Source organism: Pogoniulus pusillus, chromosome 18 (genome assembly GCF_015220805.1).
Source record: "Pogoniulus pusillus isolate bPogPus1 chromosome 18, bPogPus1.pri, whole genome shotgun sequence".
Taxonomy (NCBI): Eukaryota; Metazoa; Chordata; class Aves; order Piciformes; family Lybiidae; genus Pogoniulus; species Pogoniulus pusillus.
Genome location: NC_087281.1, coordinates 11,771,896 through 11,789,308, shown reverse-complemented (window position 1 = coordinate 11,789,308; position 17,413 = coordinate 11,771,896). Strand labels below are relative to the sequence as shown.

General features: G+C 45.0%; 2 protein-coding genes across 5 annotated transcripts in view; one reads left to right on the top strand and one right to left on the bottom strand.

Moving 5' to 3' along the window:
* The window catches only part of THADA (THADA armadillo repeat containing), a 128,111-nt gene extending 124,302 nt beyond the window's left edge, over positions 1–3,809 (bottom strand). The window contains exons 1-3 of the mRNA XM_064158409.1: positions 3,548–3,809; positions 2,033–2,129; positions 524–618 (exon numbers count right to left, since the gene is read on the bottom strand). Of these exons, the coding sequence (XP_064014479.1) occupies positions 524–618; positions 2,033–2,108 (171 nt within the window). The 5' untranslated portion in view covers positions 2,109–2,129; positions 3,548–3,809. The remainder of the gene's footprint in view (positions 1–523; positions 619–2,032; positions 2,130–3,547) is intronic.
* Positions 3,810–9,862: 6,053 nt separating this feature from the next.
* PLEKHH2 (pleckstrin homology, MyTH4 and FERM domain containing H2) overlaps positions 9,863–17,413 on the top strand; it is a 57,086-nt gene continuing 49,535 nt past the window's right edge. For 3 of the 4 annotated variants that reach the window (XM_064158406.1, XM_064158404.1, XM_064158407.1), the window contains exon 1: positions 12,602–12,731. In XM_064158406.1, coding sequence (XP_064014476.1) covers positions 12,609–12,731 — 123 coding nt within the window. In that variant the 5' untranslated portion in view covers positions 12,602–12,608. Of the gene's footprint in view, positions 9,950–12,601; positions 12,732–17,413 lie in introns of those variants that run through there. The other variant, XM_064158405.1, reaches the window with a different exon arrangement.

Below are 17,413 nucleotides of genomic sequence, written 5' to 3'. Positions count from 1 at the left end.
TATCTTGCTTTTTTTATTCCTTTGTCTGTTTTGTTTACCCTTTAATAAATAGCCTGACTTTGATATTTGGCCTCATTTGTGCCTCAATTTTACACATGGGAATGGTTTAAAAGAACCGTGTCTCTTTCCTAACTTTCAGACTGAGACACGCTCTCATCACTAGCTGAGGCAGAGCTCCCTCTCATTCAAGGACATGGTGCAAAACTGTCTTTTGTTTACCATATCCTATTGAGTTTTAAGTATTGAATAATGTTCCAAGAACACCTCTAATATCAAAAATAAAGACATACAAACCAGAAAACTTGGTATTGCTTGTCTTCCATCATCTTTAGCACTGCAGCCCTTGCTAATTTAAGTCAAAGAACTACATTTCTGTCTGCACATGCAACAGTAACCACTGATTTTTACATGCTCCCAGGAATGTTCAAGACATTATCAAGTTTATTTTAGAATTATGTTGTCAAGGGTTAGGGACCTGACAGACTGTCAGTAAGTACAAACCACACTAACAGTGAAGTCTTACTTGTTTAATACACTGAATCTGCTGGATGCCATTGCTTAGCTGCATGCAGTGCAGAAGCAGAGATGCCAGGTTTTGCTCTCCATCCTTTGAAAACCCTACAATGGAAGATGAAACTCTTTTTAGAAAGGAATTACAATAAGTGATATAAAGAACTCCTAACTTAAGAAATGACTGCTTAATTCTTAAGGGGTTCTCCTGTTTCATTAAACCTACTGGTGCTACAATCTCTTAGGTTACAACTCCTTAGCACAATTTTTTTTCCAACAAATAAAAACCCATCTGTTTCACAGCAACACAATAGTAGGCTTTGTCTTCAGTATGAACACCAGTTTCACAAAACCACAGCAAGACTGAAGCTAGAAGTGACCTCTAGAGGTCATCTGATCCTTCTCAAGTAGTGTCACCCAGAGCAGGCTGCCCAGGACTACAGACAGACAGCTTTGAACACCTTCAAGAAGAGAGACTCCACAACTTCCCTGGGAAACCTGTGGCAGCGCTCAGAACATCTTGTGGTTTAGTTTGTACTCATGTCTCCTGTCCCATCACTGTTCAACACAGAAAACAGTCTGGCTCTGTTTGCTTTACATCCTCCCTTCAGATGTATTTTACACATTGATTGAGATTCCCTGCTAAGCCTTCTCTTCATCACACTGAAAAGTCCCAGCTCTCTCAGCCTTTCCTTGCAGGAAAGATCCATCATCATCAGTAGCCCTTCACTAGACTCTCTCCAGTATGGTTTTTATGTTGTTGGATTTTTCCAAGTAAAGATTGCTGTAAGCTTATCTCATTAAACAATAATTTCAAAAACCAAAACCAACTTCACCATACAACCAATCACTAAATAAAAGTGTTTGAACAGCATCTTCAAAGCAAGTTCACTACAGTAAATACAAAGACTAGGAAAATGCACTCAAGATGGCCTCCAGAGATTCCCTGCAACTGTCCCATGATTCTTTAAAACTCACTGTTAGAAGGAAGTTCTTCACAGAGGGAGTGATTTGTCATTGGAATAAGCTGCACAGGGAGGTGGTGGGGTCACCATCCCTGGAGGTGTTCAAGAAAAGACTGGATGAGGCATTTAGTGCCATGGTCTAGCTGACTGGAAAGGGCTGGATGCTAGATTGGACTGGATGATCTTGGAGGTCTCTTCCAACTTGGTTGATTCTATGATCCCTCATACTAAAGCTAGTACTTGGGTAGACTTGCAAGTGGGATTAAAAGTAGGAGCTTCTATCACCTTCCCCACGAATAATGAAACAAAGAAAAGAGCTTTCCAACCAAAGATATGGTGCTCTAAAGGATTATTCTAACTCTGTCAAGGCTAAGAAGTCATTATCATTTCAAAATAAAAATAAACCACAAAAGAGCAAACACACCTAAAACCCACAAGACAAAATCACCAGAAACAAAACATAATGGGAGAAAAACAATCAATTCCAGTAGCTACACAAAGGTATTCAACTAACAGAAAAAGAAATTACACAGTCCAGACAAAAATATTCTACTTACTTTGAAGTTTTTCAAGCTGCTGTTGATCAAGAAAAAATGCATCCACCTGAATTTCCTTCTTCTTCTTTAAAACCATTTTAGCAGATTGTAAAACCTGCTAAAAAAAAAAAAATTGTTTTAAAAGCTTCCTATGATGTTTTTTTTTTCCCCCACCATCCTGAAACTACACTTATTGCATTAGCTGTGCAATTTGTATTTTTTCAAGATTATCAAATTCAATTATTTCAAACACTTTGCCCAAAATTTACCCAGCCCTCATGGGTTCCACAACACAGAAGTCATAGAAAACAAGATTTGCTGAATGACAAACTGTGTCACTGGAGTTTTTACTTCCTCTTTCTGTAGCCTGCAGCATACCTCTATATAGGTTTGAAAATATCACACAGACACGTGGAAACACCACAAAACTTCTGATGCTGTTTTACTGTTTACGTCTCTTTGAAATTGCATTAAAGTTAGATCTGTGGAGCAACACAGTTTTGTTTCATTAAGATGTATCAACCAAGTCTTTATTTGCTATAATGGATGTTGCAAATATTATTTTTTCTGCCTTAAAGTAGTAACAATTTTAGGTGCACTAGGTCATTATCACAGTATCACAGTATCATCAGGGCTGGAAGAGACCTCACAGATCATCAAGTCCAACCCTTTACCACAGAGCCCAAGGCCAGACCATGGCACCAAGTGCCACGTCCAATCCTGCCTTGAACAGCTCCAGGGACGGCGACTCCACCACCTCCCCGGGCAGCCCATTCCAGTGTCCAATGACTCTCTCAGTGAAGAACTTTCTCCTCACCTCCAGCCTAAATCTCCCCTGGCGCAGCCTGAGGCTGTGTCCTCTCGTTCTGGTGCTGGCCACCTGAGAGAAGAGAGCAACCTCCTCCTGGCCACAACCACCCCTCAGGTAGTTGTAGACAGCAATGAGGTCTGCCCTGAGCCTCCTCTTCTCCAGGCTAAACAATCCCAGCTCCCTCAGCCTCTCCTCGTAGGGCTGTGCTCAAGGCCTCTCACCAGCCTTGTCACCCTTCTCTGTACACGCTCAAGCATCTCAACGTCCCTCCTAAACTGGGGGGCCCAGAACTGAACACAGTACTCAAGGTGTGGTCTAACCAGTGCAGAGTACAGGGGCAGAATGACCTCCCTGCTCCTGCTGACCACACCATTCCTGATGCAATTATCACAGACCAGCCGATGTTGGAAGAGGCTCTGGAGGTCATCTGATTCAATCTCCTGCTCAAGTTAGGCCACCTGGACACAGGACCGAAAACAGGTAGCTTTTTTATGGTTCTAAGGATGCAGACTCCACAACCTCTTCGGACAGCCTGTGCCAGTGCTGGAACACCCTCACACACCTAGTGCTTCTTGATGTTCAGAGGAACTCTCCTGCGTTTCAGTCTGTGCCTATGGCCTCCTGTCCTGGCACTAAGCACCAGTAGACGAGTCCCGCTCCATCCTCTTTGCACCCTCCCTCCACGGATTTATAAACACTAAAGATAAAACCTCCCAGTCTGTTACCTGGTCCCAGCTGACCAGTAACCAGAAAGCATCATTCCTTTTCTTTTTTTCTAAAAACAGGTGGCCTCAATCTCTCTCCCCAGGCAGCAGGCACCACTGCGCTGCAATCACCAGCGTGCCGGTGCCCGTGCAGGGTAACCAACACGTGAGCCCCGACAACTATCCAGTGGCCTCCGGGAGAGCCTGATTTACAGCGTCTCACGGGCCCCGCTGCGGTACAACAGCTTCAGGCTTTGAGACCGCCAAGTAACGCACAGCAGCACTCAGCCAAGCCGGGTCGGGTGGCAACCGCCGCCGAGCCAGGCGCAGCTCCCGGGACCTCCTCCGCCCCAGCGGCCTCGAGGCGGGCGGCAGCGCGGATCCGGTAGGCAACGGGGCCGGAGGGGAGCGGAGGGAGAGCAGCCGGCCGCCAGACCGCTGCCACGGAGGCCGCGGCGGAGAGAAAGGGCAAAAAGAGAAGCAGGAACCCGGCACACTCACCTACCGGCGCCGCTTCCCCTCCCGGTCCCCACCGCCACGCCCTCACCACGTGCCGCCCGCCGCCAACCAGGGTGCTCCGGAGGGGCGTCCGGGAGCGGCCTCCAGCGCCACCTCGTGGAAGACGGACTGATCGCCTCCGTGGTGCTGGGGAAGCCCGGCAGGCTTCCGCCGAGGCTGCTGCGGCTTAGCGGCGCCCGGCGCTGTTCGCCCCCGACTGCACCGCGGCAGCAGGTAGCTGAGTTTCTTTGCAAAATCCTGGCCTTCGCTACAAGAGAAACCAACGCGAGGGCCGCTGGGCTCTGTGAGGCGCGACTAGCTTTCCTTACTTTCAAATGCACTCTTCACCTTGGGAAAACTTGATGGTAGCTTTGATGAGTCTGATGATGGCAAAAGCTAACGTTTCTGAGCAGCTGCACTCCGGTCTCGGTTCCCGAGCTTCCTCAGCAGTTTTAAGTGACCGTCACTCGTCCTGTGTCCTTGCCGAAGACAGCAGCTGGAAGGATCCCTCCAGAACCGGCTGCATTTCGGAGCTAGAGAAAGCAAACCCCAGTGAAGCATCCAATGCCAATCATGCTCCTCCCTCTGGGAACGAATTCTTCCTTCTTTCTTTCCCTATTTTCCCCTAAAGAGCAGAAAGAACATGAAGAAACACTTTACAAAAATCCAGTGAAACTCAGTTGAAAAGAGTCCTGCGTTTCATTTAAACCTCTATTACCTAGGTCAGACCAGATGATTGAGGCCCCTTCCAATTTGGCATTCTATGATTTTGTTTGTCTGCACTTAACCATCTCTCTTGATCAGCCCTTATTAATCCGTCCTTAATTTCTCACCATTCCCACATTTTCTTAAACTGTGAAATGCCAAACAAACTCCTAGAAGCATTTTCTTTTTAGCCAGAGCAGGTTATTTTTCAGAAGTGTTCAACAAATACATTGTATGACTTCTAACAATCCTCCCAGCTCCCATGTGAATAGAATGTACCAAGTAAGAGAATCTGCAATAGGCTATCAAATAGGATGGTCTTCCCCTGATTTCCTGAGTGGCAAAAGGGAAATCTTGCACACTTTGTAAAAATGGTTACTGTAAAAGCAATTAGTATGAAATATCAGCTCAACATAGCAGCCATGCTTCCATGAGGATTTAAGATCAATGTTCTGGTAAGGAAAAAGGGGAAAGTATAAGGAAACCCATTCATTGCCACTTAACTTTCACCCAACAGAGATTTTCTTAGAAATTTGAAGCAGATAGAGTCCATAAGAATCTGTTTAGCACTTTAAACAAACTTCTAAATCCCCATTTAACATTGAAGTTTGACAGTACCTTCTGACTTCTGACATGATCATGGCCAAAGGACTTCTTGAGGAAAGGTTTAACAGCATCCAAACATACGGGGAAATGGCGTTTTTATGTTGGTTGGTCCATCATTTCCATTTATAGGAAACTCACACCATTATTTGGTACCATGCGTGGTAGAGCCCTACATGAAATGATGGACTTGAAGAGAGATTGCATGCTCCTGTTATTTGTGACCTTGCAATGAAATCACACACAGCATCCTCTTTAAGTGCAAGCAAAGTCTCCAATAAGCTAAACTAAGACTTCCATTCCTCAAGCTCGGTTCAATACCTGCACATTTTACCCTCTTCCCATAGGTTGCCCAGTTTCACGGGAACTCTTTCCAGGGTTTCAACTCTCTGTATTCCAGTTCATTTTCTGATAATATTAGGGGTAACTTTATAGCAGCTTTCTGAAATAGGTTTTCTCTCCCCAATTTTTTCCAGTGAGAGGAGTTAGGATGTAAGGGAGCCATCAGCTAACACCTGAAGAAAACACACTTTATAGTGCAATATAAAGCAAAGAGGCATCTGAAGAAAATAAAGAATAGCATACAAGATCCTCATACATCAATCGCTCTGCTCTTCCAAGAGCACAACACTTCCAGTAGCCAAAACAAATTTCTTAGAACTACCTCACATACCACCTTTGGGCACTCACCAGGCATGGGTTATTAGACCTAACTACCTGGAAAAGGTTTTGTAATTTCTGTTCCACTGATAAGCAGCAATAGACCCTTGAATTACTTGTGATGTGGCTTTACTGTGCTCTGCTGTATTCCAAAGATCTCACAGAGACCAAGAAAAGCAATCACAGTGTAAGAAATTGCTAAGGAGAGAATAAAAAACAAACTGGAAAGCATCAATGCATAAATACACCTATGCCTGAATATTGCGTGTAATGTTCATCTCTACACAAAAAGAATATAGTAAGGCTGCCAAAAGTGTGAGGTTGAGTAAGAAGGATAGCCAAAGAGGCTTCTTTATGAAACTATTAAAGAGAGTAGGTAGCTTCAGTCTTGAAGAGAAATTACTTAAATGGAATATGACAGCAATTTGTAACAGCATTTTTCACTGTCTCTATAAAAAATAAGATGCATCAAAAAAGACGAGCAGACGATTTGTCCAATGAGTTATCCAAACCATGACACTCAGCATTCTAAGATATTTTGGGTCTTGACATTTGTTCAAAGGTAGCTGGACTAACCCATGGAAGAAAAAAATAAAAATGTTTCAAAATACAATACTTCTGATCACAAAGTCCCTGAACCATAAAGCAATTGGAGACTGGGATAGTAATTTCAGCTAATGACATTCACTTCCATGGGCTGAGGACAAAACCCAAGTAACTGGATACCAGTCTGCACAGCCCCCTGCTTTGACTGGCTACAGCCATTTTTACTGTGATGTCTCAACATATTTCTGCTTTTTTTCCTGGCACTGGACACATGTTCACAGGCATTTTGAAAAATCACCATTCATCCGTGAAAATGTCCCCCAAGGGAAACACTCTATCCCACATGGTTGGAAACTTTAATGTTTAAAATGTAAATTCCAGTTTTCTTGAGCTATGCCTATCTCCAGGAAGTAGAATATTTTTTATTGTACGTTTCTTTCAGAGGGAGATTATGAGCTTATAATTAGAAAACTCATCAATTGATTATTGAGAGTAGTGTAGAATCTTACCACTCTGTGGCGCCAAACAGTTAGAAAGAGGTTGGGCTTTTAAAGCGAAGTCAGGGACCTTCTGAGAAGTCTTATTGTTCTTACGCAGAAAAAGCCTTTGTTAGTAGCTAAAGAAACATTATTTTTTTGCTATTCAAAGGTACCAAAGCTCAAATACTAGAAGCTATTTAGATGCCATTTTTATATCACTGAAAGACAAGCCATAGCCTTGAAAAAACCACTTTAGACAAGTCATAGTAATAGCATGAGTTGAACAGGAACAATCATTCTCTCTTCCCCTCCTTCTCTTAAATAAAAGCTGGTTTAAGCTGTTTTTTGTCAAGAAAGATCAAGATACTTTTAAATTAATTTGAACAGCACTTGAAGATGATCTATTTATTTATATCAGTTTCATAATTGAAACTAGTATAAAGAATACCATGGAAACTTTTTAGGTGTTTCAAGTGTCAAATATATATGTCATCCTTTCAAAGAATCCATACAGAAATGAACTTATAGAAGGCACTATAATCTAAGATTCTGAAATCCAAAGCTACCTAAACTTAAGTGGTTGCAACATTTATCTATGGGACCAGAAAAAAATGTTCATCACAAGGGAGAGTAAGGCTCTGATCCAGCATGTCAGTATCACGTTCTATGCAGGAACTCTCATAACCATTCTAGTTGCAAGTTTGATAACCACTGAATCACCCCTGCTAGTGGCATTTTGTGAATTGGTTCCACGTTCTAGAGTCAATGTTTTGCAATACAGCATTCATAATACTTCAAAACAAATGAGGTTGAAGTTTAATAACCCAATCAGAAACTCAGAACTTATTTTCATGCATAAAATTAGACAATAAAAAACACACAAAATGCAAATCTTCAACCCACATCTAGAGGATATTTCGAGTCCATGTTAGAAAGGCAAATCGTGTCATGGTGTTTCACTTCTGTAGCAAGCCAGATAATCAAATGGTCCCTCCAAAGTGCAAAACCCTTGTCTTGCAGTTTGCATCTGCAATGTACTGTTTACCTTTTTTATTTCCCACCCATATTTGTCAAGTTTCACTTTGGATTTATTACTGCTTTTATATAACTTTCATCAGTGACAACTGCAAAGGGAAGCAACTCTCTTCCTGAGACCATGCATAGAATAGTCTTCTGTGGCCTTGTCTGGAAGAATTATGCCTTTCCCCCTTGCATCTCAGTTGTTCTACTAGTAATTTTATTACCTTCACTGACTGAGCACAGATTCTAGTCACCACTACATACTTTAGAGGGCAATTGAGAGAATCACAGAATCAACCAGGTTGGAAGAGACCTCCAAGATCATCCAGTCCAACCTAGCACCCAGCCCTAGCCAATCAACTAGACTATGACACTAAGTGTCTCATCCAGTCTTTTCTTGAACACCTCCAGGGACAGCAACCCCACCACCTCCCTGGGCAGCCCATTCCAATGGCAAATCACTCTCTCTATGAAGAACTTCCTTCTAATATCAAACCTATATCTCCCCTGGCACAACTTGAAATTGCGTCCCCTTGTTCTGTTGCTGGTTACCTAGGAGTAGAGATATCCCTTCAGGTAGTTGTAGACAGCAATGAGGTCTGTCCTGAGCCTCCTCTTCTCCTGGCTGAACAACCTCAGCCCCCTCAGCCTCTTCTCATAGGGCTTGTGTTCCAGGCCTCTCAAGAAAATCCTGAATATTCTTATTCCTTCTTCCAAAATATCTTTCATACCTCCTTATGCATGAGTATCAAGAGCTGTGTCACTATAAAGTATTTCTAGAATCTGAGACCAAATAAAATGCCAATTCACAAAGCAAACAGAAAGAAAAACTTGGTGAACAGGCTTCCTCTTCTTGCAATCTAAGCATGCCACTCGCATAGGCTTTGCTTTTACTTGGCTCAGTCTACTCCGCACTGAAATAGTGTCTGCACTTTTGGGTGTACCTAGAATGTCGATGGAACTGATAGGGCCACTTTTCATTAAACACCAATGTTAATTCATTTTGTATAGTGTTTGTTAGGAACCAAACGCTTATTTTTTTATTACTTTGGCTATATCTTGTAATCTAAGAAGTGTATTTTCCAGTTGTTTTTAATGTAGCTTGACCACCCTAGGCAAGAGTTACTGGGTAGAAATCAAATTACCTGCTTGCTGTAGCAGGAATCATGTCATTAATGCATTTTTCAGCAATGAATGTTTAGAAAATACATGATCCTCCTAGGATAGTACCAGCAAATGATGCAATTTCAGTAAAATCCTTTGGATACTTTAAGGCCACTGCAAGTCAGTGGAAAATTTGAGGCTGAACTCAGGAAAGAATGAAATTGTGTGTATAACAGATGTGGAATACTTGAGCTTTTAGGGGCTTTCCATGTTTTGTGTTTTTTTTTTTCCAAACAAGACGAACCAACCGACTCACAGATACAAACTTAGACAAGATGAATCTGCACACCTACAGGAGAAACGAGCAACAGGAGAATGGTGAAGTGTGGCCCGGTTGCTCCAGCCAGCCTCCATCCGACCTTGGGCTCCCTCCTCGGCACTCCGTCGGAGCCAGAGCACGCGGGAAAGCCGCGGCCCGTCACCAGCGGCCGTCTGGGAAAGAAGCGGGCAGCAGGAAAGTAGCAGGACAAGGAGACCGACTCAGCCTTGCCCGAGGCGCGTCCCACGAAGGGCCCCCCGGCGTCTAGCGGCTCTCACCGCCACCGACCTGCGCAGGCCCCGCCCGGGCTCTGCGCCGGGGGCGGCCCCCCGCTCCTCAGTGGCCGTCGCGGCCGTCGCTCAGGCGCCCGCGCCGCTCACCGCGGGGATGGTGGGGCGGGCGCCGAGGGGCGCGGGTTGCCGCGGCCGCGTAGTGCCCACAGCCTGGACGGCGCCCGGCACGGCAACGGTGCGAGCCAGAGCCAGCCAGGTTTGACCTCCCTTTCATTTGCTCTCTTTCCTCCCTTTGCGCGCGGGGCCGCATTGGGCGGGCGGCAGCGACAGCTCCCGGTTCTATCCCAGCGGCACGGCCCCGAGGCTCCGCCGTGCGTTGTCGCGCCCCGGCGGGGCAGCCGGCGAGGTGTCCCGGGGTGGCTTCGTCGGGTGCCGGATGGCGTCACGCGGCCCCGTCGCGGCTTAGCATAACGTGGTGCTAGGGCACCGTGGTGTCGTTGACTGCAGTACCTCGGGGGTGCGTCAGGCGGTGTCCCCTCGACGGGAGACTGACGAGTCTGAGGTCGCTTTAGGCCCACTAAGGTTTGGGCTCCTTGTCCGGTTGGCAGTGCGTTTGCCGTATCCCCGCTACCCCCCAAATGGAAGGGCAAGACGAGCACAACTTCCGAACAAACGTGGCAGATAAGGGTATTTTGAAAATAGCTACGCCGTCAGGATTTAACATCAGAATGAACCGTTGGTGCCTGGTGTGAAGTCACACCGTGACGTCCGGGAAAGGGCATACCCTGATCTGAAGTGCTTTACTGCTGTTTGCTGCACACATGTCACTGTGTTCCGTGGGAGACCCAAGAGTGGTGCCGTTTTCCTGGGAAGCCAAGGAGGCAGCGGCTCGGGAGTGAGCTAGGAGAAGGCAACCTGGCCGTGAAACCAGGAGGGCTGCTGGTAGTCTCTGCCTGGTGCTGCTGCAGCGGAGTCCTGGTTGATGCGTTGCTTCACAGGAACATAATATCTAGGAAGCAGCAAAAAACCCCAAAACATTCGTAAATAAAATTTGAAGGAACTTCTAAACAGCTTAGGCTACGTTTTGTCTGAGCACAGAAGACTGCAGAATGAGTCAACTGGAAAATAAAGCTACCAGTGTCTCAACTTGAGTAACAGCTAGCAACAAACCTGAGTATGACTTCCTTGATTCCCAAACGCGTCCACTTTGTGTCTCATCGTTTCCCTTCACCAGTCCAACCGTTCTGGCTCCAAAAATAATTGAAAGTGCTAAGTTTGGGTGAAAAGAGTAGAAGAAAAAGGCCTGAGATTTGAGAGGCGTGGTCCAAATACATTTGAGCTGGTTGACATTTAAGGATGATGTACGGCGCAAACCCACTCCTGTTGCAGCAGAAGTGCTTGCCAAGCTTTCTCCAACAGAAAGGACATGACATGTGGACAGAATATGAAGTGTTTAGTTAAACACAGGAGTTTGTTAAAAACAGAGGAAGGCACGGACAGTGTGATAAGGAATATGTAAATTTTAAAGTGTGCTTCAAAAAGCTAGAACATTGTTTCCTCCTTCCCTCTGAAATGTAGTTTATTAAATTCCAAGCAGACGGCAAGAAGAGGAAATTGGATCAGTCCCTTTGGGGTGAATGTGACCTTCTGATTTCTTGAAGCCTCTGAAGAAGTTTATAAACTTAAAAAGTGAAAAAGACAAACTTAATCTTTCCAGACTTGTCAAACTTGTCTCAATTAATTTCTGATGACATAATTAGAGCTTAAGCTTTAATGTGTGCTTTTTTTAGTTTACTTTTCAAAAGATTTTATTATTAAAGACTCAGGGAAAATGTAGGGCTATGCAGTGGGAACTGGAGCAGGAAGAAGTGGAGGACTCTGTAGGTTCAACTGCTGATTCAGAGTACTCTATTAAGCCAAGAGAGATGAACTCATTTTTTTCCTCCCTTGGGAAATCAAACAAGAAACAGGAAGTCATTGATTCAAAGTAAGATCATTCATTCTGCAACTGTAAACAGTGTATTATGTGCCTGTAAATGTTTCCAGAGTGCATTGCCATGTTGGAAAATACGAAGAAATTATCATAATCTCTAACAAACAACCCAAAATGAGTTATTTTCAAACTTTTTTTATCTGTAATGCTTGTACAGTGGAACATTAATTCGCTTGGACATTGAGAAACTACTTGGCTGGACACACTGTTCGCTGCCAGAAATCCATCTACTCAGATGTTTTGTCTGTTGAAAGACAAACATTTTTAACTCTACCCTGTAATATTATACTCTACCAAAAAGCTACATTTCTTTCACCACTTGATCCGTTTGTGTTTTTACTATCACAAACAATGAAATATTCTACTGTCAACCAGATATTGGCTGAATTCACCTCTGTCGTATGTAACTGTTGCTAGTCAAAAAGGAAGAACATTATAAGAAGTCCTAAATGGATGTCTAATAGGAAATCACCATTTCTCCTTACTTGGGAGAGCAGAATCCAGGCTGTCTGTCAAATCAATCTCCAGCTGAAATTTGTGCTTCCTTTGTAACTGATGCTGGACTCAATCCCCTCATCCATATCATCAATAAAGATATTGAACAGGACTGGACTCAGCACTGATCCCTGGGGCACAGCACTAGTGACAGCTGCCAGCTGGATGTGGCACCGTTCCCCACCACTCTCTGGGCCCAGCCTTCCATCCAGTTCTTTACCCATATCAGAGTGAATCTGTCCAAGCCATGAGCTGTATGGACTAATGTAGTTTTATACAATTTTATTAAGCTGTACACTTGGAAAATCTGGGGCATTCTTGAGATTTCTATAAAATAAATTAGTATGTATATAAAAATAAGTCAGACATTGAATACAGACTCCAGTTGACATGAGGATTTTTTTCCCTTTCTTTTTGCAGCATAAATATGGCTGAACTTCTAGAGCCAGATGGTACTGTAAACTGGAAGGAAAGATGTTTAACTCTGGAGTCACAGTTGATGAAGTTTCGTCTGCAGGCAAGCAAGATCAGGGAACTGTTAGCAGAAAAGGTAGGTCTCATGGCATGAATGCTAATGCTGTGTAAATTATTTTATTTGATGGTTTGAGATTACAAGTGCTGCATATTTTTTCAAGAGGGAAGAAAAACCAAAACAAAATAAATGGAAACCAGGTGTGTTTTAATTTCACACATTAGATTTGCCAGCAAGAAATGTTCAGTTTCAAATAAGAACACACTGACATCTTTCCTGCAGAGAAAAATGCATATCCAGTAATCATTTACAACATTGGAGTTTGTGCTTAACACATTTTCCTAACTATTTAAGACCTGATTTAAGACTGTGAAATCCAGAAGTGTTATTTTCCCCAGTATTGCTTTGTGAATCGCATCATTTACCAGATTTGCTTTTTTTCAATAAGACATCTCCAACTATGGCTTGTCATCTGAGTTCAGTGACCCAGGAAGTTGAAGGGTACTACATAATTTACTTTGAAGAATATGGTTTAATTATTTAACTTCATTTTGCAACAGATAAAAAATTCTCCTGGCATGTTCAAGTGTTGTGCTAGTTTGAGCCTAGCTAGGATGTTTTGGTGAGAAGAAATAGATCACAGGCTGTGAAAGGAAAACAAGGGTGATGTCTGCGTGGCTCATAGGCTTGCTGAGATGTATAAAAATAAGAATCAAAACATAGGTAACACACTCGGCACTTCTGCTGGGGAACTGGCTGAGCTGCATCTCTAACCTCACCCCTCTCTGCCGTTTTTCTGACTAATCCACTTTGCTTCCTAACCCCCTGGCCAAACCTCCATTCTTCCTTGGGACTGGGGTAAGGTTGAGAGGGGTAGGGGGAAGGTAAAGGGGCAGCTGGAAGCCTCTCCTGGGGACTCAGGTTTCTGGGAGGGCTGTTGTGTTTCTGTATTCCCTTTTCCCTTGTCTATTTCTGTCTATGACTGTATATACTGTAAATATCTGCTTGTATATTGTGCTAAGCTGTAAATATAAGCTTCATTTCATTTCCAGAGCCATCTGAGTCTAGTCTGGGTGATTTCTAAAGTGTAGGGGGGCAGGTAACACTCAAACCATCAGAAGTGTGTGTGTGAGCAGGGTCAATGGGAACAGGTATCTGCCCGACGAAACGAATGCAAATGGAGCAAACACACTACTTTAAGAAGCACACTGCCTACAGTGCACTTGCAGAATAGATACGAGGCTCTGCAGGAAGAACAGGTTGTCAGCAAGGATGAGGACTCAAAAAGCCCAGAAACTGCACTAAAGACAGGTTGCCTCAGGGCAGCCATCAAAACTGATCCTGAAAAGAAACCTCGAAGGGTCATTATAGTAGACTCCCCACTGAAGGGAGCAGAGGCCCCTCTATGCAGACCAAACCCACTTCATAGAGAAGTCTGCTGTCTCCCTGGTGCCCAGGTAAGAGACATTGTAGGTAAAATTCCCAATCTCATGAGTCCTTCAGACTACTATTCACTTCTGGTCTTTCAAGCGGGTAGTGACAATGAAACCATAAGAGGCTCACGATCAATTAAGAGACTTCAGGACCTTAGGGCAACTGCTAAAGGGATCTGGAGCTCGAGTTCTGTTCTTCTCTATCCCTCTAGCATCAGCAATAGACAAGGGAATATGTAGGAAGAGCCAACAGCTCAATTCATGGCTCCAGGGCTGGTGTCATCAGCAGGGGTTCGGATTCTACAACCACAGCTCGGTTTACAAGGCACCAGAGCTGCATACAATTAATGGGATGCACTTGTCCCAGAGGGAGAAAAGGATCCTGGGGCAGAAATTGGCAGGGTTCATTGATAGGGCTTTAAACTAGATTTGAAGGGGTGAGGGGTTAATAGTCTCCTGTTGGCTGGTGACAAACAGTGGGGCAGCTCACCAAAGGCAGAGAGATGGAAAGCCCTCAACTTGCTGCCATGAGGCAAACCAGGGGTGATGCACCAGGACAATCTGAGGAAATCAAGGGGACTTGGCACAAGAGGACAACAAGGCCAGCCTGGCTGAAGTGCCTCTATGCAGTGCACAGATCTTGGGCAGCAAACAGGATGAATTAAGGGCCACTGTGCTGCTGGGATGCCATGACATAGTGGCTATTACTGAAACTTGGTGGGATGGTTCCCATGACTGGAATAGATAGATTCCAGGTATAGATGGGTACAAGCTCTTTAGGAAGGACAGACAGGGAAGGAGAGGAGGAGGTGTTGACTCCTGATTCTAGCTCCACTGATTCTAGCTGGTTACTGTGTCAGTGACCAGCTAGAATCAGTGGAGCTCCACCTGGGGAAGGATGATGAGCTGGTTCAGAGTGTATGGGTTAAAATCAAACGGAAGACAGGGGAGGGTGATGTTACTGTAAGGGTCTGCTACAGGCCACCTGACCAGCAGAACCAAGCAGATGAGGCCCTTCACAGGCAAGTAGAAACAGCTTCTAGGTCACAAGCCCTGCTCCTCATGGGGAATTTCAACCACCCTGACATCTGCTGGAGGGGCAACACAACAAGACATCATAGATGACAACTTCCTCTTCCAAATGGTAGAGGAACCAACAAGTAAATGTGCTGTGCTGGACCTTGTTTTCACCAACAGGGAAGGGCTGGTGACCAGTGTGAGGCTCAGGGACAGCCTTGGCTGCAGTGACCATGAATCAGTTGAATATAAGATCCTCAGGGCAACCAGGAGGACCTGAACAAAGTCTTTGACACTGTCACGCACCACATCCTGGTCTCCAAGCTGGTGACACATGGGTGTGATGGGTGGAGCACTGGATGGATAAAGAACTGGCTTGATGGCTGCACCCAAAGAGTGGCTGCAAAGGCTCCATGGCCAAGTGGAGGCAGTGACAAGCGGAGTCCCTCAGGGATCAGTCTTGAGACCAGTCTTGTTCAACATCTTTGTGATTGCCATGGACAGAGGCACTGAGTGCAGCCTCAGCAAGTTTGCTGACAACACCAAGCTGTGTGGTGCAGCAGACATGCTGGAGGGCAGGGATCCATCCAGAGGGACCTGGACAGGCTGGAGAGTGGGCACAAGCCAACCTCAGGAGGTTCAACAAGACCAAGTGCAAGGTCCTGCAGCTGGGTCGAGGCGATGCCAGGCACAACTCCAGGCTAGGCAGTGAGTGGCTGGAGAACAGCCCTGAGGAGAGGGGCTTGGGGGTGCTGCTGGACAAGAAGCTCAACATGAGCCAGCAGTGTGCACTTGCAGCCCAGAAAGCCAACCAGATCCTGGGCTGCGTCAGTGTGGCCATCAGGGCCAGGAAGGTGATTCTTCCTCTCTACTCTGCTCTGCTGAGACCCCATCTGGAGTACTGCATCCAGTTCTGGAGCCCCTGGGACAAGGGGGATGTGGAGGTGCTGAAGCGTGTCCTGAGCAGGGCCAGGAGAATGCTCAGAGGGCTGGAGCAGCTCTGCTGTGAGCACAGACTGAAAGAGTTGGGGCTGTCCAGTCTGGAGAAGAGGAGGCTCCCAGATGACCTTCTTGTGGTTCAGCCCACTCATGTATACTACGTTTAGCATAGAAGTCTTTTCCTGGAACGAACCCAAAGCTACACAAATTATCAGTCTCCATCTGCTCAGTTTTCAAAAAGACCAGGCTCAAAATTTTCATCAGTCTCCATGACATGAGACCTGTTTTACCACTGAGTTATATTTTACTTACTTCAAATTCTTTTCAGTGTTTTAATAAAAAAAATATTTAGCTCAAAAGGTTTTCTTAGTGCTCATTAAATGAATGTGAAATACAGATGAAAAAACAATCTTTCACATTTCAGCTGAGTTCATTGTAGTGAAGTTATTGATTTCTTCTGAAAACTATGTAAATTTAAAATATAGCTCAGCATGACCTGGCAGTGTGTTTGTGCAGCTCAGAAAGCCAACTGCACCCCGGGAGGCATGAAAAGAAGGCTGAGGGAGGTGGCTCTCCCCACCTACTCTGCTCTAGTGAGATTCCATCTGGAATATTGTGTTCAGCTCTGAGACCCCCAACATAAGAAGGACATGGATCTGTTAAAGCTGGTCCAGAGCAGAGCCCTGAAGATGATTTCGAGGGCTAAAGCACCTCTTCTGTCAAGACAGGCTGGAAGATTTGAGGTTGTTCTTTGGAGAAGGGAAGGCTCCAGGGACACCTTTTAGCAATCTTGCAGTACCTAAAGCTGGCCTACAGGAAAGCTGGAAAGTAATTCTTCACAGGGGCATGTAGTGATAGAACAAGGAGTGATGTTTTTTAACTGAAAGAGGGTAAATTCAGATTAGATGTAAGGAATCACAGAATGTTAGAGGTTGAAAGGAACCTCCAGAAATCATCCAGCCCAATCCCCCTGCCAAAGGCAGGATCACCTAGGGTGTGGGATGCACAGGAATGCATCCAGGCTGATTGTGAAAGTTTCCAGAGAAGTAGACTCCACACCCACCCTTAAGAGCAAAGAGTTTCCTCCATGAGAAATGGAGAAAAAACATCTTGTAGCCCCTGCAATTGAAATGCTAAGTATTACATTGGCTAAGGATGTGCACAGGCAGCTGCCCACTACCACAGCTTCTACAACTTCCATCAACTTCCCCATCTCAGGGGAGCTACAGTGGAACTGATACCTTTGTCTCTCTATCACCAGGAGGAAGCTATTACTCTTCTGACCTCACATCAAGGGCTGTGCTCTTCATGACCCAGCCCCACCTCTGCAAGAACAGCTAATTTATTGCTTCCTGAGTCCTTTTCCTCCCT